Here is a 27,026-nt window from a genome sequence, read left to right on the forward strand (position 1 = left end):
GTTGCTCTCCTCTAGACTCTCTCCAATTTGCCCACATCTTTCTTAGTGTGGCATCCAGAATTGGATATAGTATAGTACTCCAGCTGAGACCTCACCAGTGCCTGGCCCCCACAGGGGGGGAAAAAGGGTATACTTTACTGGGGCCCAGAGGGGCCTGGCCCAGGCTGCAACCCCTTTTACCATGAGGAAAAAATTGAGGCTAAATTGTAGATCATGCCTGAAGATATTTAGAGAAACTTATTTCCCTGTATCTATGTTTCTATTGTCCAGAGCTTGTGAGATTTGCTGGAGCCAATCAGAAGCAGCGTTAGAGCAGTCTCAAGCAACATTCTGAACAGTGAGTTGCTGGGCCTCCTGGCCCAGCCCAGGCCCTTCTCTAGACTAGAGTGTGTGTGCTTGTGCAGTTAAACTAGGATTTGTAGTTTGAGACTGAGAGACAGAGCGATTTGTGCTCCTCTCTGTGACATGGTCTATCATATCAAGATCTACCAGTCCCAGAGTTCCTTGTGCATAGGCAGGAGGGAGGGACAGCTGGTAGGAGGGGCAAAGCAAAGCACCATAAGATGGTAGGAGCCAGTGCTGCTGCTGCTTCTTCTTCTGGTAGGATTTGCAAGCCCAAAATATATGTGAGGAAGTGTCTAATTCACTCAGTTACACACACCCCCCATACTGCCATGTCTGATGGTGGCTATAAATACAACCTATCGTCCAGTTTTTCAAATCAGACAAGGCCTTTCTGCAGTCAGGGAATATACTAAGGAAGCAGATGAACAAAATCAAGACATTGACAGGATATAATATCTTTATAATGACCAAAAAGTTACAAAATAGTCAGCAAACTTGTAGGATTCTCGGGTTGGGTGTTATGTTAAACAAAAATAGCAAAGGGGGGCATTTTTCAGAAATGTAGAATATGTAACAGTAATTTCAGAATTGAAACTTTTTTCATGGCTCATAAGATTGTATGTATGGGATGAGGGATTGTGGTGTGTGTGTGGGAGGGGGCCCATGTTACAAGTTTGTACTGTGCCCGAAAAAATTATGCTTGGGCCCTGCACTAGTGCCAAATAGAGTGGGACAATTATCTCTCATGACTTACATATGACACTTCTGTTAATACATCCCAGAATGATATTTGCCTTTTTTGCAACTGCACCACATTGTTGGCTCATATTCAATCTGTGATCCACTATAACCCCCAGATCCTTTTCAGCAGTACTTCTGCCTAATCAGTTAGTCCCCATTTGTAGTTGTGCATTTGATTTTAACTTCCTAAATGTAGCACTTTGAAATTGTGTGTATTGTATTTGTTCTTGCTAATTTCAGATTAGTTCTCCAATTTATCAAAGTCATTTTGGATCCTAATCCTGTCCTCCTAAACGCCCCTTCCAGCTTGGTATCATCCACACATTTTATAAGCAGTCTCTACTCCATTAGCCTAGTCATTAATGAAAATGGTAAATAGTACCAAACACAAGACAGACCCCTGGGGGAACCATCCTCCCAGTTTCACAGTAAGCCACTGATAACTATGCTTTGACTATGGTCTTTCAACCAGTTATGCACCCACCTTATAGGGATTTCATCTAGAACACATTACAATAGTTTGCTTATGATTATATCACATGGGACTGTATCAAAAGCCTTGCTAGAGTCAAAGTATATAACCTCTGTTGTTCCCCCCCATCTGTTAGGCCAGTTAACCTGTCAAAGAAGGAAATTAGATTGGTTTGACATGATTGGTTCGTGACAAATCCATGTCGGCTATTACACTATTATCCTCTAGATGCTTACAAATTGATACTTTAATAATTTGTTCCAGTATCTTTTCAACAATCAAAGTTAGGCTAACTGGTCTATAATTTCCCAGTCCTCCTTTCTTCCCTTTTAAAAATAGATGCTATGTTTGCCCTTTTCCAGTCCTCTGGGACCTCACCTGTCCTTCATGATTTCTCAAAGTTAATTGTTAATGATTCTGAGATTGCTTCAGCTAGCTCCTTAGAGTACCCTAGGGTAAATTTTGTCAGTCTCTGCCAACCTGAATATATCTAACTTATCTTAATATTGTTCAATCTGTTCTTCCCTATTCTGGCTTGTGTTCCTTCCCCCTTGCTGTTAATATTATTTGTGTTAAGCATCTGGCCACAATTAACTATTTTAGTGAAAATGAAGCAAAATAGGCATTAAATACTTCAGCCTTCTTGATGTCATCTGTTATTAGCTTCTTCCCCACCAAGTAGTAGACGTACACTTTTTTCTTCATCTTTCTCTTGCTCCTAGTATATTTATAGTTCTTTTTTTTTTCTTTTTTGCCTTTTGTGCCCCTTGCTAGATGCAACTCATTTTGTGCGTTAGCATTTCTGATTTTGTCTCTACATGTTAGCTCTGTTCTTTTGTATTCAATCCTTAGTAATTTGTCCATGTTTCCATAGCCTACTTAGTCTTCACTTTCAAGAATCTCCATGGCCTTTCCTATCCCTACTTATTTTCTTTCATTCACAATCAAGATGTCATACCCTGCCTCTGATTGGCTTATGATCCCAGCCTCATTGCCCACCTGTTACATTTTGAAATAAACACCTTGGTGCTTTCTTCCATGTTGCCCCTCAGACTTGGGAGGAGCTGTCCATAACATCCACAAAATAAACTCATTATCCTCATTCAAAACTCTCCTTTTCCATGATGCCTGCAAAATAACTGGACAATGGTTAGGCTGCTGGTGTGCTGACCATCATGCTGACCAATATTGTCTTACTGTTTTCTTGTATTCAGCTGTTTGTTGTTTCTTGTCTTATACTTAGGCAGCAAACTCTTTGGGGCAGGGACCATCATACTACCTCTGTTTGTACAGCACCTAGCACAATATGGTCCTGGTCCCTGACTACAGCTCCTAGCCACTATGGTAATACAAATTAATAAATAAAAATACTTACTTCCATTGCTCAACAGATGCTTATTTCTATAAACAGTTTTGATCATGGTCATTTCCTATTCTCTAGAACAAGTTATTCACCTACTGATGTGTTGTCAATGTTTTGATAAGGAACTCTTACAAAAATGTTGTCTCTTAAGCAGAAACAAGCCATGTTCCGGGGGGCATACAAGTGCAAAGAAGAGAAGAGACACAAATCTATTCATTTTCCATTTAGACAAAAACACACAAACTAATAAAGGAAGAAAGCACCACCATCTGGCAAATAGATTTATATTATGCTAGAAATATTTATTTATAACTTGTTTTTCAAAAATATACTGACTATGATGATAGCATTAGCACGGTGTTCATCTGGTGTAATTTAAAGAGGTTATGATTGAAATTCCCAGGACTCTCTTCCTCTGTGAATTTTTTTTAAAATACCTGACATTTAGTGAAATCTGTTCCATTCCAAGATTTATATATGCTCTTTAGAGTATGTTTTAAAAGCCTCCGGGATGTCACTTCTCACTGGGTTACTTTATCATCATCCATTGGGGAGGTGAGGAATGTGTGATTTCTTGAGAAGGAGAACCTCCTAACCTAACCTAACCCAACCCTAACCTCTCTTCAAAATGGTGGCAAAATTTTAGCAACAGGCTCCTATAAACTTCTCAGAGCTAGTTCTCACATATATCCCTGCATTTAACACTCTCACATATATGTTTAAATAATTACAACAGCCTCATACCTGACTCTCCATTCTTAAAAGCAGATCTTTCACACAGTTGAGTTCATAAATGGCAGAATGAAAAATAACCCAATCACCAATAACTCAAATGTTATTAGACTCCTTCCTTCACAATTTGACAACATGATCCTGTGTTGGATTTATGACTGTCTTTATTTATCTATGCATAATTTAAAAAATCCCAAAGAGGTTGATTAAACAATGTTTACCCCATTTTGAATAAACTTGAAGGTACTCTGACTAAGAACTTCCTGAACATCCATCCACCTACACTCTGATATGCAGGATGTATAATATTACAAGATAGGCATTGCATTGTAAAAAATAACCATCTTAGTTATATTTGGTAAATCACACCCCAAATTTACTCTATCATTATAATGACATTCATTAAATTTCAGGACTTCTATTTAAACCCTTTTTTTTTTTTTGAGCTAGGAAATATTTTTCTCCCCATGCTCATTATGTTCACACATACCTTCATAAACACAGACGTACTTGTACATACACACAATACGGAAATAATGTTAATTCTGTATTGCTTAGAAATGTAGTAACAAACTAGCTTAATCATTAAGCTATCAACCAGTGTGCTATCCCACAAAAGGTAGTTTTGAGAAATATCATCTAGGAAAATATTAAATAATTGCTTGAAACAGTTAGAATTAAAAGGATTGGAGAAAGGAAACTCCTAACCTCTGGATTATGAGACACAGAATGTGTTGTTCATTTGCACCAGTTAATGGTAGAGCTGTCTGGGAATTTTTCGACAGAATGTTTTTTCATCGGAAAGTGGCAATTTGTTGAAATGTGTGAGTTTCAATTAAACTTTCTGGTCAAAATGAGAGAGAGTGAGATCCTCCACCCAGAACAGCCAAGAGCCTAGTGGTTAGGGCATTCACCTGGAATTCAGGAAATGCAGGTTCAAGTCTCTGCTCTGCCTGATTCAGGGAAATAACTTAAACTTGGGTTTTCCATATCCCAGGTAGTGTCCTAACCACCAGGCTATAGCTATTCTGGGAGGAGTCTCTCACTCTCATGTTGGAGCTGTTCCACTTTGTGCAATACTTATAGTAAAGTCATAGGTGCCTACAGACCAGATGAGCTGTTAGTATTTTTAAAAATAATTTTTTAAAAAATGAATGCAGTAATCTTTGTTTTTCAGCTATTTAGGCCAGCATTAGCCATAAAAATGATAATTTTATAAACTGTTACCTTTATCTTCATGTTGAGTTTTTCCGTTTAAGATGACATTCAAGACTGGTTGTTATGTTACACAAATGCTTGTTGTCTGGATAAGTCACAGAGTTCTCTTCTACTACATCTTGAAATAGGTTTGTTTTAGAAAATGTTTCGTAAGATTCTTGACTTTCTTGGCAATCTTTATCTGTATCATCCATAGTGTTGGCACCAACTAAAAAAACATTGTAATTTGCCAAAGACATGCAAAGTATAATTTATATAGTTTGGCATTTGTATTTATGACAAGATTTTTTATAGAACAAGACTATTGCCCCTAGAAAACTACAAATGTTACCAATTTTACACACAACATATTTAATTAATTTTGATGGATTTTTCAGCTGTGCGCCTGATAATTACACGCATTCCCTGTTGGTCTGAATCTTTCATGGCTCTCCAGCAAATTCCTATCCAAGTCAAGAGCTTCAAGAAACGGCTATACTGCAATTAAACACCTGCAGCCGGCCCACGTCAGCTGAACTGGGCTCGGGCTAAGGGGCTATTTAATTGCAGTGTAGGCATTTGGGCTCAGGCTGGAGCTCAGGCTCTGGAGCCCCACGAGAGGAGAGGGTCCCAGAGCCTAGGCTCCAGCCTGACCCCAATTGCCTATACTGCAATTAAACAGTGCTCTGCAAGCACAAGTCAGCTGACACAGACCAGATGCAGCTGTTTAACTGCTGTGCAGATGTACTCTCAGTCTCTCCTTTCCCACGGGATCTTTCCTCAACTTTAGCTACCAAGTTATCTGTTATTCTCCAGGGAACAATATTTATATTATATATTTCCAACAATTTTAGAAGTACTTATGCCAATTTATGTAATTATATTAAACACCAAAAGTTATTCCCTAGATGTGATTATCCTCTGATGGTTAGGGTACAATTCTGTCATGGAGGTCATGGATTCTGTGACTTTCCAGGACCTCTGTGACTTCTTCAGGGGCAGGGGTGAGCGGTCAGCCTCAGGGCTGCTGGAGTAGCTGTCAGCCCTGGGGGCTGCCAGAGCAGCGGTCCCTGGCTTCAAGGGCAGCGACCTGGTTTGGGTCAGCCTTCCTGGGACTGGAGCAGCAGCAAGCCCCAGCAGCACTCTGTTTGTCCCCCCATCATCCCCCACGGGTATTTCTGATAAAAGTCATGGACAGGTCACAGGCTTAAGTGAATTTTTGTTTAATATCTTAGACTTGTCCCTGTCTTTTACTAAAAATACCCATGATAGAATCTTAACCTTACCTATGATACAGTATTTTAGAACACACAGATAAATGATACGAAGCAATTTACAGTGCATTACCAGACTGTGCTGTAACAGATACCTTTAGAGGAAGGCTGCCAGCAGTGTATTGTCCAGCTGCCTTCAGAGACCTTATGGGCTGGAGTGAGATGATATATAGAGTTGGTGATTACAGAGGGAGGCTGCTGGAAGCCAGCTCTCCCACTGAAGACAACAGAATTGTGGGGTGGATGCTTTTGAGGCTGCCAGTCCCCAAAGCAGTGGGACATGGAAGCCAGTGGTGACCCACCCACCCTAAGAAATGAAAATCAGGGTACGAGGTAACTGGAAACATGCTTTTGCCATCTGAACACTACAGGATTCCTTCACCCAACACTGCTCTTGATGTTTCTCATCAAGTCTCACTTTCTTTTGCTGCCTCGGAGCCTGATCCATTGAGGTGCTGATAACCTTCAACACCCATTGAATTCAATGAGAGTTGAGGACTCTCAACACTTCACAGAAATAAAACCTAAGACAACATGTTTTTCACTTTAAGCTTCATCTGAATTGGATTCAAGTAAATGCAAAGCAAAATTATTTGATTAATTTAATAAGAAAAACACTTAAGATGGAGCATTCAAATCATAAGTCAGGAAATTCAAAATTGTGTCTCACAGCAGCAATAAATCTGCCACATTGTATGTATACTGTATATAGAGGCACACATTTAATACCACACCCTACAGTACTAAATACGGCACTTGCAGCAGTCAGACACTGTGGGCACAGTAACTTTGAACTTTCTCACTTCTACATTAACTGTTTGTTGCACTGAATAATTAACATTTACATTCTTTTTGTTTAAGAAATTATGCTTACCAGCCAAGGAATTCCAATTCTGTAATCCATTCTTTTTCTGTTTCCTCTAAAAACAAATAAAATAAGCAATAATAAACAAGAGAAGAGAAATAAAATATATATGATGGTGTGGGAGTTGGTTAGTTATTATGCAGAAGAAAGCCCATATTACATTACTTACATTTTAAAACTGTATTTAATGGGCTTTTGTACTTTTCATCATGCTATCCTGTATTATCTCCTAAAACGTGCCACCAAAAGAAACCACCCTTAGTAATAAGATATCCTTTCACTGAAAAGTGACAAAAGAAAGGTTCTGAAATAATTTTTATATTTCTTAAGTACGATTCAGTTTAACTATTGACTAAACTACTCTGGTATAAACAGCATATAAATATGTAATATTGAAATGTGACATTATGCTTATATTCACATCTTTAGAATACCTATTTGCAGTTCTCCATTGTCCTACTTTTTGATAATTGGGTCTTTCCTAACACGTAAAATTATACTGTATCCTGGAATCATTAGAGAAAGCATGTATGTTCAAATATGTATATAGTCGGACAAATATTCAAAGAGGGCCAAACCCAGCCTCTGTTTTGCATGCATGTTATTGAATCATACAAATGTGAAGGCACATGTGAGAGTCTATCACCAGTGCACACAAGTGATGGGCTTTGCATGTGTAAATTCTGTCAACTGTGGGTGCCAGTGACAATGCTCAAAGTGTGGATATAGACAACCGTACATGCAGACGCTACTTTCTGAAGGTTTGGAAACAGTATATAAACATCTGTATACATACAGGGCCCATCCTACAAATCGTCTTCACACAAAACTCCTGTTTAAATCAGAGGGGCTCTATGCATTGAGATCTGAGCCAGCCCTAGCCAGTTGGCTCCCCTAAGGAAATTTCAATGTGTGCACTATTTTCCCCAACCCACCTGGCTATTCTATCCCATTTTAAAATTATTTTAAATAAAACTGGCATTAAACTTTTTTAAAGTGTACTGTGTCCATTTTATTTTCCTGTCCCTTCCTTTCGTTTTTTTCCCTTTCCATTGCCGGTCTATCCATCTTGGCATAACTTTTCTTCTTTCTTTTGTTTTCCCCTTACATTTATTTTTAGAGTATAATTTTTCTGATTTCCTTTGTCTCCCTTAATCCATTCCTCTACCTTCACAGACACATCTTATACGTTACTCCATCAATTGAATTCTACATTTTATACCCTCCAAACACATAAATGCTAATTGCCATCATCAGCCATACAATCTAGATCTAGGTTTACTTGGTTCTGCCTCAATCAAGGAGCTGGACTTGATGATTTCTTGAGGTCCCTTCCATCTACGTTTCTATAATTCTAAACTCATTTACCTCCTTCCCTCAACACACTTAGCGTGATTTCTTCTTATCTATACCCACAAGATACAAGATGGAGGAAGGTTTGGAGAAAGGCTCTTTTTCTCTTCACCAACAGCAGGGAATGGCCAGCATTGAGCTGGATCTCTGAATAGAGTGCACTGACAGAGTGTAAAACAATTACAATTTTCTGACCAGAAAAAGTAGGCCAAGTCCCAGTCAGCCACTAAACACATACTTTGAGAGCATTTTTGCTAGAACTGATGATGATGGAGAGAAAGGAAGGTGCACGGTCAGAATCTGTGGGGTAAAGGGAACAACCCTGAGCAAGAGGGAGGGGTTTTATTTTTGATGATTGGTTCATATGTTTTTCTGCTGCTCTATCCACCTAAACCTTCAACCCTGCTATAAGGTAGAGCTGTCCCTTTCTCAAGGCTTGGAGGACAGGATCTATATAACGCCTCTTCCTTCACTGTGTATATTTACTTATATAAAACATGGATCTACCAGCAAGAAATACTTTCACAGCATGAACTGGATGCAGAAGCACAATGATGGGGGGCAGATCTGGAGGAGTACAGATGATAACACAAATTCACAGTCTCCCTCGGTCTTTCCAGTGGGAGGGGAAGGGAGGAGAGGTCCCAGCTGGTCCTAGGGGACGGGAGGTAGAGGAGGTGACTCTGGCTCCTGGCACTCCCTGGACCCAGCTCCCTGCTTCCCAGAACCCCAGGATGCCATCTCCTCACATTGCCTCTTTCACCTCTTCCACTTATGGGCTCACTCTAGAAAGAGTCATGGTGGCCTCAGTGAGGATATGGCACGTGACATGGGCCTATTTCTTAGGAAAATTCTGGTTACATTCTAGACTAAATTGTTCCCCTTTACTCTTAAAATACAGGAAAGTTGTGCAGAGAACTAAAACTCATACCTCCACTGATGTCCTCCATAGTAAATGGATCTTCTTTGACGTTTTCCAGTCAAGAGGAACTATATAATCATCTGGCAGTAAAGACTCTGAAAAAGAACACAACATTTTCATAGCTGCTTTTTCATACTTCTTAACATAAAGCAATGAGCCATCAAAACAGTATCATAGTGTTATATTTTGTCAGGCTTCATGCATATCTGAAAGAGATCATGCCAGCTCAAGCAAAGCCCAAAATTTAGCTTTTATATAAATAAACTTGTGCAGAACCTAAGACCAATAAAAAAATTCTATATTTTTGTTTAATGTCAATGTAAAGGTATTTTTTAAACCAAAATATTTTTCTGCAGTATTTACATCCTCAAAATTGTAGCTTTGTCCAAGTGCATGAGAACCAGAAAGTGAAATTTACTGAGAAAAATCACTAAAAACAAAAATGAAACTTTTCATTCTCTAAATTGAATAAAATGCAACAAGAAACAAACATCTTAAATGAAAAATAAATTGAGTTTTTAAAATTTTATCAGTTGTAATGAGTTATAATAAGAGGACATTTTAACATAATGTATGGAGATTGTTCTACAAATACGTTGTATTTTTAACCGGATAAGTGATCCTCAATTATTAAAGTTGAAAAGAAATGTTTTATAGAAAAACAGTGTAAACTGTTTACGGAATATATGTTCTGTTAAATGTATTAACTGTAGATAACTGACAAATAAATTGGTTAGCTAATAAGCTATTTGCCTTCCATAGAACAGCTAACAGCATTTATATAGTTCTTTGCATTTAGGAATATTCCTAAATGCTTTATGAAACCATTCACCCACAAATGCACAGTAGTTGCCTTAACAGTATGGCATAGTACATAACAGTTTAGGACAGGCAATAAAGAAAAATATTTCTGATTGAAATTGCAGCAGACATTTAAGCAGGAATAATATTGATGCTCAAATCAGAATATGGCCAGGAAAGTGGGATTAACATCTATAATTCTGAGAAAAATGCTGTGTGTTCTTTAATGATCACAAACAGCCAGTTCCTCAGGCTATGGCTGCGCTACAGTTTAAGTCGACATAAGTTATGTCACTCATGAGTATGAATTAGCCACCCCACTGAGCAATGTAATTTACACTGACTTTAGCACCAGTGAGGAAAGCACTATGTTGGCAGGAGAAACTCTCCAGCTGACATAGCTACTGCCACTTGCGGAGGCTGGAGTAATTAAGTCAACAGGAGAGCTCTCTCTCGTCATCTTAGATCAGCTACAGAGAGCGCTTACAATGGCACAACTGCATCAGGGCAGCTGTGCTTCTGTAAGCTCTCTAGTGTAGTCATAGCCTCAGTTTTGCTTCTCTTAAAAAGAGTACTTCCATTAGATATTCCTCTAAAAATGGAGCTAAAAATGGTTCAGTATTGACTAGATTGGAAGAGTAACACTTACTGATATACTAAACCACCTAACACTACTTTCTGCAAACAAATGCATTTTATGCTAGAGACTTACTTATTCCAGTTATTACCAAGTCCAAGCCTGCATAGAGATTTGGCATTAATGCAGCCCAAATATATATAGCTGCAGGCCACAACTAAGGGATTTGTATTTTGCATGAAGTGGACGAGGGCATCACAAGCACCTAACAAATGTAGGAAGCTGTATTGCTTTAGTAGATAGTGATGCTATCAACTTTTGCAAGATAAAAACATAACCTTGAAGTTTGGTCATGGCAGGTACGTAAAAGAGAAACTGATTTTCAACCCCCCCTCTTTGCCCCCCCATTATGTATGTATTTGTTCATTTTAGCCTCGATTCAACCAAGCACTTAGGCATGTGACTATCTTGAAGTCAAGACACTCCTAAAAATGACTTCAATAAGACTATTCAGCATTTAAAGTTAAGCACATGCTTAAATGCTTTACTGATTTTGGGCCTTTATGTCTATTGTTCATTATTAATGCTTTTAACTTCTTTTTAACTGTATCTTTGTTCAAATTAATTATGTAATTTTAAAAATGTTATGTTCAGAACCAAAACATTTCATTTCCTTTTTTCTTTTTTTTAACCTAAATAAATTATTTAATGTTTTAATTAAGGAGAGACTATAATTAGAGAGTTAGAAGGTTCAAAAGTATCTCGCTAAACAGGGACCTAAGGGACACCAATCCTGAGAAGATTTATGCACACTCAAATATATACACATGAATAGTTCCTAACTAACTACCTGTGTGTAAAATTAACCATGTGCATAAATCCGAATCAGGACTTAAGCATTTCAATCTTTTTTGATCTTTCTGAAAGGGTTTATACAATATGACTTAGTATACATTAAATGACAGTAGAATATGAAAATGCAAGCTCTGTTTGTTCATTTACCTTCTAAACATGACATTTGTAGCTATAGATAGCATGATTAAAAGAATATATTCAGTACTAGAAAATATATTTTTTGGTTTTGAACTTCAATTTCAAATTAAACTTGATTGGGGTAAAGTTTTCATATTGCTTCAGTGACTTAACAGAGTATGTCTGATTGAAAGTCGGTGGGATTTAGCCTCTAAGGTGCCTGTATCACATTTGAAAATGGAACATAGGTGCTTTTGAAAATTTTATCCTGTAATTTTAAATTATTAGTAAAGGGATACTACTGTATTAAAAAGGTGAAACAAACATTTACTAGCAAAGAAATATACAAACCCAAATACAAACACCTGTTTTCATAGAGTTTGCTAAATCACAGGTTAAAAAAATCACTCATGTATTTGTGCTACTGGAACTGCAACATAACTACAAGGACTTTATTCCTTGGATTTAAAGTTAGTAAATATTCAGCATTACTCAAGATCATGCAATGAGGGCAAACTGCTAACAAAGATAGCAATGATCACTGCATAATAGATAATATACAGAGCTGAAACGCACAATCTTAAAGCGAATTACCATTTGCAAGACACTAAGTGAATGCCATTAAAAGTATCTATATTGGCAAGCAATGATCACCTACAATATATTATCATATTCGTGTAATTGCTAGTTGCAATAAGAAACTGACACATATCATTATGCATAGTTAAAAATAAATAATAATAAATAATATTACCTAGTGGAAATCCAGGAGAACCAAAAAGCTCTACAAGTTGAAATGCAAATCCCAATGATAAGGGAAGACCAAGCAAATTGGATTTAGTATTTAAAGGATCTTGATTATCTTCAATTTGTGATGACTGTGATGGCTCAATTTCATCTGCTTTGTGCATATTTTCACTACAGCTTTCAAATTTATTAGAGTCTGTAGGACATTCAGATGTTACATTAACAGAACACAAAATATCTGGTTGACTATTTGTAAGCTCTGAAGAGAACTGTTCTTTCTCACCCTGTTTTTTATCAAATATTTTTTGTTGTTTAAAAGTTATAATTTGTTCCTCACTTGTTGAAGAAACTATACAAAAACTAGAGGGAAACTTCTGAGCTGGAGAAGAAACAGCTTTCTTTGAAAGGCATGGAAATTGTCCCAATTGACTATAGGAAGAATTATGTAAGAGAGATCCCACATCACAGTTACGTGAACAATCTGTCACATCATTATTAGAAGGTGCTAGATGTTCTTGAAATTCATGATTTTGTTCACTATTCTTTCCACTGTCCTTATTCAAAATTCTCTCCTGTTCTGTTTTCAAAACATTTTCTGATAGGTGATCATGTATAAATAGAACATCCTTCTGTTCCTCCTTTGTACTAACAACAATCTGCCTTGGTACATGAAAGTTTGGTGCCAAGTTGAAAATCCTTTTGCATCTTCCATTTTTCTTTGATGGAACTGGTGTATCTACAGTGTTTGGAACATTTACTTCAGTTAAGCAGTTTGTGACAGTGACTCCTGAAATATTACGTATTTTGTCACTCAATGATAACTGCAGATCTCCATTTGTTATACTGCCACTCTCTTCATTTAATGTTTGCAGATCGGTTTCTTTTTCTAATTCTTCATTAGATTCATGAGTTTGTTCTACTGTGCTGTCAAGACAGGTCTGTTTGGGCCTCCTCACTTTTTTTGGTCTTTGCTCACATATGAACTTATGTGTATCCTCAGGCCAAAAACAAGAATCCTGCCTATCAGAGTCAGGCTGCAGTTGTATATCAGTTAAATCAATTGAAAAAAAAGCCCAAGGATTTTTCTCATTCCTTTTTGATGTCTTTTTGTCTTTTATGGTCTTATCAGGCAAGACAACACAAATTTCAGATGTTTTCAAATCATGCTGGAGAGACAGAGTTTCTTTTTTCCCATTACTTACATTTAACAATTTACTTTCTAGCTCAGGTTCACATGCAATTTGATCTGATGTAAGTTCATCTTGGTTGTTTAACACCACAGCACTATTTTCTTTACTATTATATTCTATCTTTAGAACAGAACTTTGATCGTTTGTATTTAAGGAATTGCTCTGATTTTCCATAAGGTTTTTATTTGGGTTATGATCAACTACCTGATCATCAAGTGAGTGTTCAATTAAGTGTTTTTTAGGAGCTGATATCAAATTTATTAGAAATGGCTCATCTTCTGCAAGTAAGTTACTTTCCAATGGACTAGCTAATATTGCTGAAGTCTCAGACACAGCAATAGGAAAATATTCTGCTTGATACTTTGTAGATTTTAGGCTTTCACTATTGTCACCATTGGAATGATCTTCACAACCTTCTATTGGACCTCCTGGATCTCCATTAAATGTAAATATTGATTTTCTGTTTTCTTCTTCTGAATCTTCCTCTTCACTCTCTGATGTTTCCTGGTCATCTGGAATTAGATGACGAGGGGCTCCATATGATTTTTTCTCTGTCATTTTAATATGATCGGTCTTCATTTTTCTGTTTCTTTTTCGCTTTTTCCTCTGTTTCCCTTTGCTCAATCTGTGCCCAGGTTTCTTCTTAATTTTTGTTTCCCTAAATGTAGAATAAAAAACTAAATATGAAATAAAATCCATAGTAGTAATAACCTAATGATGATATGCAGCTTTAGGAAAAATATTTTATTTAATTATTTGGTAAACAAGTTTTGATTCCCTCACTGCTGAAATTTTTGGTTTTTTTAAATCTTGACACCTCCTTCATTTAAAAAGTACCATTTCTGTATATTTTAAAAACACTATATACATGTATCTTACCATTCAGAAAGCATATTTATACTGTTTAACATACACACAGAGACTTTTAGTTTGACTCTCATTTCAAGAACGTCTAACTTAAAACAAAACAGCAAGAAAGGCAGCATTTTCAGCTCTTTCACAATTATGAATGATTGATCCTCACTAGTCATTCAGCATCTAGGATTTGCCCATGTTCTGAAATTTTGGGAAGTGCCGCCTTGTGCAATATTCAGAATGGTGGAAAATGAGTGGACAGTAACATGACCAGTTTTCCTTCTGTTAGAATATCCCACTGATATCAGAGTGTTCTTCTATTGGGCAAAATACCTTAGATGGACTTGATAACTCAGAAGATACTAACTACAAAAAATTGTGATTGACATACAGGTTTAATAATTATTACAGTTCCCTAAGACCGACTGCTTAAGGTAACATGTTTAGTGAGTGTGCACATACAATTTATTGGGGGACTATAATACTTATTTCATTTGGAACAGTGGTGCCTCATAATTGTTGGAAGGGAACGCATATTTAGGCCTGACAGAAGCCTGCTATAGATAGGAGATTTTAAGATTTTTTCGGTACGTTCAATAGTGTAAGCATAAGTAGAACTGTGGTATGTGTAAGAAATTACAGAATAATCATGTTTAGTGCTGCACATGTGAAAGCAGTTGCAGAGTAATCATGTTTGTGAGAACAAGAAAAGATAAAGTAACTCAAACACTAGAAAAGACCAGTTTGAACTAAACACTAACCCTGTACTGATGGGAAAGAGAGTTAACATGGAAATGACAGTAATACGTATGTATAAGAAAAGATAACAAAAAGTTATAAATCAGTTTGTGTAACAAAGGGAGGTTGAAGTTGCAGTGTCTAGTGCTGGAGGCGACTGTGATGGGATTGTCCAAATGAGCTTCCCACTTATAAGTAACTGATCACTACTTGGTGGGTGTCTTGCCTTAATAAATATTTGTTAGACCAATCTGTTGAATAAGTGAACCTCAATCCAACAGTTTAAGTCTACTAGAAACGAATTAATTTATTAGTAGGCAATTATGTAAGATTACTTATGAATCCCAGATCTACAAATCTGAATTGTTGGGTTGCACTTCTCATGAAGATTAACAGGCAGCCATGCTGATAAAAATGGCAACTAAAAACTTTTTGGCATCACTCATCTGATCACAGGTCTCTAACCACAGTAAGCCCTAAATACAGAAAATAAAGATAACTAGGGAAACCTATTACATGAATGTAGTGTACTCTGTAGATATAGTTTTATTTATAGAGCAAAACAATGAAGGGAAGGTAACTCCAAATAAACAGATCTAACAGGTAGATGACCTATACAGGTAAAATACTCCATAGAGATTTGTTTCCTCCCTGTAATACCCATTAAATGAGTGCAAGAATGAGTAACCTGTCATCTTACAGATATCATTCATTTCTTTACTGGAAAAGTATTGTTACTTATCTTGTACAGTAACTGGAATTCCTCAAGATGTTTGGCCCGTATATGGATTCCACGTGAGGTGTGCATGCATTCTATGTGCCTGGGACCAGAAGATTTTTGTTAGCAGTGTCCACTGGTTCATGCTGGCACCCTTCTTCTCTTTGTGTTGTGAACTGAGGGCATAAATGGCTGTATGCACTGACTACTTGTCCAGTTCTTTCTCTATAGCGTATAACTGGAAAGATCCACAGCAAAGGAGAAGGAGGGCAGGTAGTGGAATTTACGTAGGGACTACACATCTCAAAGGACTCCAGTATCTGTACAAGATAAGTAATCGACTTTCTTCTTTGAGTGATAGTCCCTATGTGTATTCCAATTGAGTTGGCTTACAAGCAGTATTTATTGAGAAGGGGAGGTGTGAGGAACCCTGCTGTACCACAGATTGGAAGACTGCTCTGCCGAAGGCTACATCTGCTGTAGAAGCCAGTACCAGGTGTAATATCTCAAGAGTGCACAAAGCCCCATATTGCTGCTTTACAGATTTCCACAAGAGGAACACCGCAGAAGTGAAACTGCTGACATAGCCTGGGTTCTGGTCAAGTGAACCCTAACACTTGTGAGGGAGAGATCACTGTTAGTTCATAGCAAAGCAAGATTCAGCCTGAAATCCATTTGCAAAGTCTCTGTGAGGAGACTGCCCCCCTCTCGTGTGCTTGGCAAAGGAGATAAACAGTTTAGGGGATTTTCTGAAGTGTTTTGTCCTTTGTAGGTGGAACGCCAAGACTCAACGGACATCCAGAGTGCGTAGCTGCCTATCCTCTCTGGTGGCCTGTGGCTTCATATAGAAGACAGGTGAGGGATGACCTTGTTCAGATGGAATTCTGAGATTACTCTGGGAAGGAATTTAGGGTGTAACCTCCACCATAAGGACTCCCCATTCACCTACTCTTCTGGCTCAAGTAAGTGCACCCAAAAAGGTAACCATAGCTAGCTAAGTGAAGGAACATGGGGCTAAAGATTTGAATGGAACATACGGCTGATAGGGCTAGACTGAGATCCCATATTGGAATAGCTTTCAGTACCAGAAGAAAGTTTCTGACAAGTCTCTTCAGAAACTACTGTAGGAGGATGGGCACTGAAACGTGAAAGGCACAAGCAGCTCAAATGCACTTGCAAAGAGATGATATATAGTCTCAATGTTTTCAATGGTCTGATGATGATTCTGGCACCAAGTAGAATTTTTTTTTCCATTTAGCTGCATAGCATTTTCTCATGGAGTCTTTTTGGCTATAGTTAAGAATGGACTATCTCTGAGCATTATCATTCTACATTTATCATCCATCCAAATACCAACCTGTTAGATGAAGAGATGCTGATATGGGGTAGAGGATCTTGCCTTTGTCTTGGGTCAAAAGGTCTGGAAAGAGCTGAATGCAGAGGCACGGGAGTGTGAGGCCATCTGGAGAAGGCAGGTGAATGAGAACTGCCTCGATAACCAAGGAAAAACTAAGATCACCAATGCTTTGTCCTGGTTAATTTTACTCAGGACTTAACATAAAAGAGAGGGATGAGTGGAAATATGTACATCACTGGTTCCGGCCATTGTACTCGAAACACATCCCCTCTGGAGTTGAGGCCCCAGGTCACTATGGAGCAGTATACCAGGCTTTTCTTGTTTTCTTTGGATGCAAAGAGATCCCACAATGAGAATCCCCATTGTTGAAATACACTCATCCCACTGGGGTGTAGAGTTTCTGAATGTGTGGATGTGGCAGGGACTGATTCTCGGTTGTCAAAAATCTCATTAAAAAGACTTCTGGATGGGAGGCTGGGGTTAAAAGGATAATGAAGAAGGAACATTATGCTCACTACAATGCATTCTTTGATGTTTTCTAGGAGGCTTGCAAGCTCTTTGATGGTATAATGGTGGAGGAGATGGTTATTGCCTATGAGACTGGGGCCTAGGATATTTCTTCCTTGGTGCTGAAGTACTGATACTCAGAGAGCAAAGAGTTGCTCTTGAGTCTTTGAGGGTATTTAAAAATTAATCTGCTTTCTCACGGAATAGAATATTTCCTTTGAAAGGCAGATTCTCTGCAGTGGACTGAACTTCTTTTGAAAATCTGGAGGATTGGTGTCACAAAGCCCATCTCATAACTATGGATGTTGCCATCGAGCAGGAAAATTGTATCTGTTGCATCCACCAAAACCTGGATGGCCAATCTAGCTAGCAATTTACCTTCATGAATGATTGCTTGGAACGGAAATCTAACCTTTTGAGATAGTTTGTTAGTGAATTCAGAGAACTTATTATAATTAATAAAATCATACATCAATGCTTGGTAGTTCACTATATAGAACTATAAACTTGCCAAAGTGAAATTCATTCTTCCAAAGACGGTGCACCATGACAGAGTTTGGAGCACAGTGTAAAAATAAGTATTCTGCTCCCTTTAATGATAGAGTATTTCTTCTCCATTCTTTTAGGAGTGGGAGTGCAAGTAGCTGGAATATGCCAGTTCTAAAATAGCCTCATTAACAGACTGTGCTACCATACTGGGACCAGCCCTCTGGAGGATATCTGGTATCTTATGAGGGGTGTCATGTACTTCCTCCAGCGGGATCTGGAGTGTGTCTGCAATTCTCTTTAGGAGATCCTGGAATTGCCTATAGTCGTCAGATGGTGATGGCGAGGCAGCTGGGACTGCCTCATCTGGTAAGGATGATGATACTCCTTCAGCAATGAATGGTTCTGCCTGTTCGGGTTGCTCATCTTCCCCAGAGTGTTCCTGAGTAGATTAAATTTCTTCCCCAGATGGGGAAGCCTGCCTCAATTCCCCTTGAGACCTTGCATATTTGGGATGTCTCATATATGGATTTCAGGGACCCCAATAAGGCCAGCATGAGGGATCATAGGTAAGGATACAATTTAGTCATGGAGGTCACAGATTCTGTGACTTTAACGAACGTCCATGACTTCTTCAACTTCAGCCCCCAGGGCACACGGCACAGACTGGAACTGTCAGTTCCCTATACACCACTCCCCCGCAGGGCTCGAGCTTTAGTCCCCTCTGGCAGTCAGCTCCACCACCATTATTTTTAGTAAAAATCACCAACAGGTTATGGGCTTTTGTGAATCTTTGTTTATTGTCCACAACCTGTCCATGCCTTTTAGAAAAATAACCATGAAAAAAATCTTAACCTTAATCATAGGGGTAATAGGGTGGTCCCCATGGATGAGAATACCATTGGTTCCAAATTGGGTATTCCTTCTTGTGAGATTGAGAAACTGCCCTGGAAACTCTATTGGGGCTCACTTCCTGCCTTCTTAAGGCTAGTGAAGCTCTCCCACTCATTCCGGACTCATCGGAGGAGAATGAGAACTCTATGACAACAGGCAGTGCTGTCGGTATCACTGGTCTCATTATGCCTCAGCTGGTTGACAGTATTGAAGAGTGGCAAAGTGCTGGTGTAGGGACCTGCTTGGTTAGGACCGGATCCAATGGCATTGGTGATTCCAGGTCTGCAAAGATCATAAGGTCCTCCAGGATAATGTATCTAGCACCAGCTTCTGGACAGTGGATCAGGTTCCTGTCCCTTGGTGGTGCCAGCTTCAGATGGACAATGGTTTTTGGTACCGACAATTCCTTTTCTCTGCGCATCAATACCATCAGTGTAGCAGGCATCCACTCTCTTCTTTCCCTCATGAGTACTATGGATTCTTCCACCCCTTCTGCTGTTAACAGTTTTGGGGCGCTTTTGGTTCTCAGTGCTGAGGAACCAATACTGTGTTCCTTGTGAGCTCCACACATACTTGTACCAAGGTGCGGAGTTACACCTGAATTAAAGGGTGTTGGTGAGAAGGTCCTCTTTTTGGATGAGGACTTGGAGGGAGATTTATCACTTTTCTTGTGAAAGTGTTTGCTCTTACCCTCCTCATGTCTCTATTTGGAAAAGTCTATCTTTATCCTCAACAGCCCAGAGCCAGAGATCACCAATTTTTAAAGGGAGCTTCTCAGTGTCTCTCTCCAATGTACAAGAGCGTCTGATGGGCCAGGACTGAATTGAGGTCTCATGGAATGGTCCATCAGGAATCTTCTCAGCCTGGATTCATAGAATTGATTAGTTCTGTGAGGAGAGGATCAGCAGATATTACACTGAGATAGGATATGAGCTTCCCTAAGGTAATAGGAAATCGCTGACTGGAAAAGCCTAGGGACAGGCCACATAGATCTTGAATCCTGAGGTCTTGGGCATCCTCGGCATCTGCAAAGGGGGGTGTCAGGGTAGGGGTGCCCCTATACTCCTGAACTACTAAAATGACACTATCTAAACTGGTGAAGCTATTAACAGTATCTAAGTTTTTTAACAGGAAATCTAGCTAAAGCTACAGACACTAGAGAAGTTCCATCTCAGACCATGGGTTGTGTAAATGAACTGGAAAGGCAGTTGGTCTAGACCACCTTTTATGCCCTCAGTTCAAAGCACAAGGAGCAGAAGGCACAGGTGTGGACCAACTGACATTGATAGCAATAATCTTCTAGTCTCAGATGCATGGAGCGCATGCACACCTTGAGGGGAATACAAATAGGGACCATCACTCAAAGAAGAGAGACTGACACTCTGAGGAAATTTTGCCCTGTAGATACGTCTCAGACAAATTCACCAAGCTATAGTAGATTTGAAAGTCTTGATTCCCTTTTATATTAAGATTTTTTAAAAAGGCATCAATTAACCTGGTATTTAAACTGTGGGACCCTCCATTAGCATCAACATGCTAAATCCTTTCCAAATTAATTGAGGGGTCTTCTGTGATAAAGAAGTACCAAAAGGTGCTCTTTGTTGGATATAGAATGGGACAAAAAAGTGCATTTTTAAAATTCAAAATAAACCTTGAGATAAACAGGAAAAGGTCCTAAAGACAAGACTTCCCTTATATAAAAAAACTAATAATACAAGACAATTTGCCAGCTTGTCACTCTGTGATCACTGATGCATGTATGCACACTAGAAAATGTGTTACAGCAGCCCACAACAGTGCAGCTGTACCTATGCTAAGTTGCTAGACTAACACTAGTAAAAATGTCTGAGGCTGTTCTACATTAGCACTTATGTGACTACTACTATTACTGCAGCCTCACCATTGCTGGCAGTTGCATTAAAATGAGTGCTAATTTTTGTAATGTACAACAGGCCTAAAATAACACATTAATGCTCAAGAACATGAGTGACCAAAGACAATAGTTTAATTAAGCATATTAAGCCTCCAAGGCTCCGACTGTTCAAAAGGGAAGTCATGCTAAAAGTGACCAGCCACCTTTGACTCCCCTTGGATAATATTATAGGCACATAGATGAGCTTGACCCTCAGTCTCTGAAGATACACACACTCACAGATCACTCCATGAGTACTTGAGAGGACAGATAAGCAGTTAAATGTATCCCTCTCATGAAAGAATTCAAAACAAAATGATGGAATCATACTGACAAAATAGCCAGGGCAAGAACTACTAGGATGTGTTGGGGTCTTCTGTCTGTTGTTCCATTTCTCTAAATAATTTGGGGGCCTGAAGGACAGCAACAAAATTCTGGAACCATGGAAATAGGGGAAAAAAGATGACCATGAAAGTCGCCATGTTATTTGACAACAACTACAGAAATGGACAGCTCAGTATTGCTGTAAGAAGCAAAAAAGATCTTGGGAATTCTTATTGGCGTCTGTGAGATCAAATATGTTTGGGTGCAGAATTAGCTTCCACTGAACTGACAGCCAGATGAGGAATTCTACTAAGAGAGTAGTCTTCCTTCATAGATGGCAGGCTCTTAAGGCAAGGGGATGCCTCCACTTAGGTAAAAGGAAACTGACTCTCCTCCTCCAAGCCATCATTTCCTATTTCTTGAAGTACATTGTTACAGAAGTATCTTCAAAGTTGAAAGCAATGGCTCTATTTTTCCAAAGGGTCAAAAAGCTTTCCTGGTAACAATAAACTTGAACACATTAAATAGAGACAATTCTTTGAGAGAGATCACCTATCTCATGTCACCCTATTTACATAGCTGAGGATTTATATTGTGCACATTACTGTAGTAGCTGAGGCTATGCCTATACTATAGAGGTTACAGCAATGCAGTAGCACTGCTAGTGCAGATGCTCTAAGCTGATGGGCGAGAGCTCTCTTGTCGACTTAATTACTTCAGCCCCTGCTAGCTATGCTTGTGGGAGAAGCTCTCCCAGCACTTAGGTTGGTGTAACTTAACATCGCTGGGGGAGGTGGCTTATTCATACACTGAGCAACATAACTTATACCAACATAAGTAGTGTGTACATAGCCTGGGTGTCCGCGTCCAAGAACTCTACTAAAAATATGGCATCTTTTAGTTCTAACTATGAATGAAATTTACAATAAATTAAAGACACAGGATGTTGGAATGAATTTTAGAGCTGAGGGAACCTATTATGGAATTTGTCAACACTTTGATATAAAAATGATCCACCTTGCTTTAGTGGTTGGGTAGGAAGTTTGATATGTACAGAGAGACAAACATTTTCTAAAGTAAATGTGCAGGAAAAGCAGAATCAATTCCTTTAACCAGGATACGGAGCTGACTAATTCTTCCTTTGCAGATATTCAGAATTATCATAAGCAAACTAGGGAAATGTGGTCTGGATTAAATTACTATAAAGTGAGTATAGAACTGGTTGAAAGACCATACTCAAAGAGTTGTTTATTAGTGGCTCACTGTCAAATAGGAAGTATGTATCTAGCAAGGTCCCGCAAGGGTTAGCCTGGATCTGGTACTATTCAATATTTTCATTAATGACTTGGGTAATAGAGTGGAAAGAACGATTATAAAATCTGTGGATTACACCAAATTGGGAGGGATTGCAATAATTTTGGAAGACAGGATTAGAATTCAAAATGATCTTGAGAAATTAGGGAATTGGTCTGAAATCAACAAGATGAAATTCAAGTGAAAATTTAGAGGGGAAGGGAAGTGAAGGTAGCTATGAAAAATTATATATAATAAATGGAAGAAAGGGGAAGTAGATAGTAATGAATATAAATCAGAAGTTAGGAACTGTATAAAACTGATAAGGGAACTAAAGGGACAAAGGAGAAATCTATGTTTAGCAGAGTTCAGGACAATAAGGAGTTTTTTAATCTATTCAGAGCAAAACAAATCCTGACAGTGGAACTGATCTATTACTAGATGGAAATGGTAGTATTATCAATAATAATGCAGAAAAGGCAGAAGTGTTCAATGACTATTTCTATTCTGTATTGGAGAGGAAAACAGATGATATGGTCTCATGATACGGTGATAAAAACTCTTTCCATTCCACTAGTATCTCTAGAACAGCGGTTCTCAACCGGTGGTACGCCGAAGAAGGCTGGGTGGTATGCGAGCCGTACCGCGGCGCCGCCGCCGCATCCGCAGCCACCGCCGGAAGGGCCCTCCCACCCACCCTCAAGAAACTCTGTCACCGAAAAGGGGAAACGGCGGAAGGGTTTCGGCGGAGGGCATTGTTCCCGCCATGGAGCCCGCTGCGAAACCCTGCCGCTGCCGAAAGTCTCCCCCCTTTTTTTCCCAAGTGGTACTCGGGTCAGGTACAGTCAGGTCAAGTGGTACCTCAGTAGAACCTCAGAGTTATGATCATCAGAGTTATGAACTGACCAGTCAACCACACACCTTATTTGAAACTGGAAGTACACAATCAGGGAGAAGCGGAGTCAAAAAAAATACAGTACAATACAGTACAATAGTGTTAAAAGTAAACCACTAAAAAATAAAGGGAAAGTTTAAAAAATAGATCAGACAAGGTAAAGAAACTATTTCTGTGCTTGTTTCATTTAAAGTAAGATGGTTAAAAGCAGCATTTTTCTTCTGCATAGTAAAGTTTCAAAGCTGTATTGTCAATGTTCAGTTGTAAACTTTTTAAAGAACAACCATAATGTTTTGTTCAGCATTATGAATAACCTCCATTCCCAAGTGTTCACAACTCTGAAGTTCTACTGTAAATTGGACATTTTAAAATAAGCAGGACCACATAACTTCCATCCAAGAGTTTTAAAAGAGCAGGCTAAGGAGCTTCCTGGACCATTAACCTGATTTTCAGTAAGTCTTGATACACTGGAGAAGTTCCAGAAGACTGGAAGAAGGCTAATGTCAGAATTTTTAAAAAAGGTATATGGGATGACCCGAATATTATAGGCCTATCTCCTGACATCGTTCCCAGGAAAGATAATGGAGTGGCTGATACGGGACTTGAATAAAGAATTAAAGGAGGATAATGTAATTAATGAAAATCAGCATGGGTTTATGGAAAATAGGAACTGTCAAACTAACTTTATATCTTTTGTGATGAGATTAAAAGTTTGGTTGAAAAAGTTAATATTGATGTAATATATTTAGAATTCTATAAGGTGTTTAACTTGGTACTGCATGATATTTTGATTAAAAAACTAGAATGATATAGAAGTAACATGGCATACATTAAAAGCTGGCTAACTGATAAGTTTCAAAATGTAATTGTAAATGAGGAATCATCATCAAGGGGGTATGTTTCTAGTAGGGTCCCACAGGGATCGGTTCTTGACCCTATGCTATTTAACATTTTTATAAATGACCTGGAAAAAAACAAAAAATCATCACTGATAAAGTTTGCAGATGACACAAAAATTGGAAAAGTGGCAAATAATGAAGAGGACAGGTCACCGATTCACTGTAATTTGGATTTCTTGGTAAACTGGGTATAAGCAAACAATATGTGTTTTAATATGGCTAAATGTAAATGTAAACTTCTAGGAACAAAGAATGTAGGCCACACTTACAGGATGGGGGACTCTATCCCAAAAATTCCAATGCATAAACAATGCAATCTCAAGTAGAGAGGTCATTTTACCTCTATATTTGGCACTGCTGGAACACTGTGTCTAGTTCTGGTGTCCACAATTCAAGAAGGATGTTGATAAATTGGAGACGGATTAGAGAAGAGCAATGAGAATCATTAAAGGATTAGAAAACATGCCTTATAGTGATAAGCTAACTAAATTGAAATCTTTGAGTTTAACAAAGAGAACGCTAAGGGGTGACTTGATTACAAAGTATCTACATGGGGAACAAATGTTTGATTATGAGCTCTTCAATCTGAGAGAGAAAGATATAACATAATCCAATGGGTGGAAGTTGAAGCTAGACAAATTCAGCCTGGAAATAATGTGTTGATTTTTTACTGTGAGAGTAATTCACCACTGGAACAATTTACCAATGGTCATGGTGGATTTCTCCATCACTGACAATTTTTAAATCAAGATATGCTCTAGGAATTATTTGGGAGAAGTTCCATGGCCTGCATTATACAGCAGAGCAGATTAGATGATCACAATGGTCCCTTCTGGTCCCTGGAATCTATGAATCTATGAAAGTATTTCACTTCAGAAAGAAAAATCAAATGCACAACTACAAAATGGGTAAACAACAGGTTATATGGTAGTACTGCTGAAAAGTATCTGGGGGTCATAATGGATCACAAATTGAATATAAGTAAAAAATGTGATGCAGCTGACAATAAAGCTAATATCATTCAGGAATGTATTAACAGCAGTGTTGTATATAAGACACAGGAGGTAATTATCCTACTCTATTCAGCACTGGTGATGCCTCAGATGGAGTACTGTGTCCAGGAAAGATGTGGATAAATGCGAGAGGCTCCAGAGGAAAGCAACAACATGATAAAAGGTTTAGAAAACATGACCTACGAGGAAAGGTTAAAAAAATTCAGCATGTTTAGTCTTGAGAAAAGAAGTCTGAAGGAAGACCTGATAATAGTCTTCAAATATGTTAAGGGCTGTTATAAAGAGGGCTGTAATCAGTTGTTCTCCATGTCCACTGAAGGTAGGACAAGAAGTAATGGACCTAATCTACAGCAAAGGAGATTAAGTAAAATATTAGGGAAAACTTTCTAACCGTAAGCAAATAGTACTGGAATAGGCTTCCAAGGGAGGTTGTGGAATCCCCATCATTGGAGATTCTTAATAAGAACACAAATACCTGTCAGGGATGGTCTAGGCAAAACAGGCTGGACTTGATGACTTCTCAAGGTCCCTTCCAAACCTACATTTCTATGATTCAATATGGAAGATTTACAGGGATGCTAGAAGACTTCTCTAGAACTGATGCAAATTTCTTCCTTGAAAGTCTCTTGCAATGAGACAAACACAGGGATGTCCCAATTTCACAAAAGGAGCTGCCCTGTGTATCTGAAGTAACTGGTTCCTTGCCATTACAAAAGATCCTTGCCATTACATTTCTATGATTCTATATACATTAACTATCTTTTCTCTAAGGTGAAGCAACTACGGGGACTAGAGACTGTGGAAACAGGAATCTGAAGGATCTAGTGAAACCAATAGCTATTATTTCATTGAAATTGTTGCCTGTCAAACTCAATAAGAAGTGCAACCCATCAATCTGGACTACTACACAACTCTGTAAGATCTGACCCACATACTACCAGTGTTGTTAGCAGGTACAGGTATAACTGAAATCCAGAGGCAAAGGAATGGAATAATCATTTACCTCTCTTGAGGTGCTGGATTAGCCCTATCCCTTCTTACTATTCTCCTCTCCCAGATGTGACTTTGCATCCTGCTGACGCCCAAGTGAAGGGAACATTAAAAGTACTGATTAAAGCAGGTTATCTGTAACTTCCCAATGGGCTTAAAAAAATTAGACAAAAAGTGAAGGATTCACTTACCTCCTCCTGGTATCCTGGGCCACTACTCTCAATCTATTCTATATGAGAGCCCAGCTTTCTTGGGGCCTACAATGGAGGATGGTATCGCAAAGTATTGCAAAGGTTTACAAAAGTGTGAGGGAAAACTCACAAGTCTAACAGAGTTAGTCTTCCCCCGTACCACAATCATCATTTTGAAACAGGTAGGAGAAAAACATCCCTGACAGGACTCAACTTGGAATGAAAGAAGAGCAGAAGCACATGACCTATCAGGAAAGGTTATGATCTACAAAGAAAGGTTAAAAAAACTGGGCATGTTTAGTCTTGAGAAAAGAAGACTGAAGGGAGACCTGATAACAGTCCTCAAATGTGTTAAGGGCTGTTACAAAGAGGATACTGATCAATTGTTCTTCATGTCCACTGA

General features: G+C 38.6%; 1 protein-coding gene across 5 annotated transcripts in view; it reads right to left on the reverse strand.

Annotated features, from left to right (window-relative positions):
- The window catches only part of LOC137162993 (NEDD4-binding protein 2-like 2), an 84,364-nt gene that overhangs the window by 1,904 nt on the left and 55,434 nt on the right, over positions 1–27,026 (reverse strand). For 4 of the 5 annotated variants that reach the window (XM_067562965.1, XM_067562964.1, XM_067562962.1 and 1 more), the window contains 4 exons: positions 12,369–14,209; positions 9,274–9,359; positions 6,999–7,044; positions 4,881–5,079 (listed from right to left, as the gene is read on the reverse strand). In XM_067562965.1, coding sequence (XP_067419066.1) covers positions 4,889–5,079; positions 6,999–7,044; positions 9,274–9,359; positions 12,369–14,209 — 2,164 coding nt within the window. In that variant the 3' untranslated portion in view covers positions 4,881–4,888. Of the gene's footprint in view, positions 1–2,591; positions 2,687–4,880; positions 5,080–6,998; positions 7,045–9,273; positions 9,360–12,368; positions 14,210–27,026 lie in introns of those variants that run through there. The other variant, XM_067562963.1, reaches the window with a different exon arrangement.

Source organism: Emydura macquarii, unplaced genomic scaffold (genome assembly GCF_026122565.2).
Source record: "Emydura macquarii macquarii isolate MOO-44397 ecotype Brisbane River unplaced genomic scaffold, CSIRO-AGI_Emac_v2 contig_2473, whole genome shotgun sequence".
Classification (NCBI taxonomy): Eukaryota; Metazoa; Chordata; order Testudines; family Chelidae; genus Emydura; species Emydura macquarii.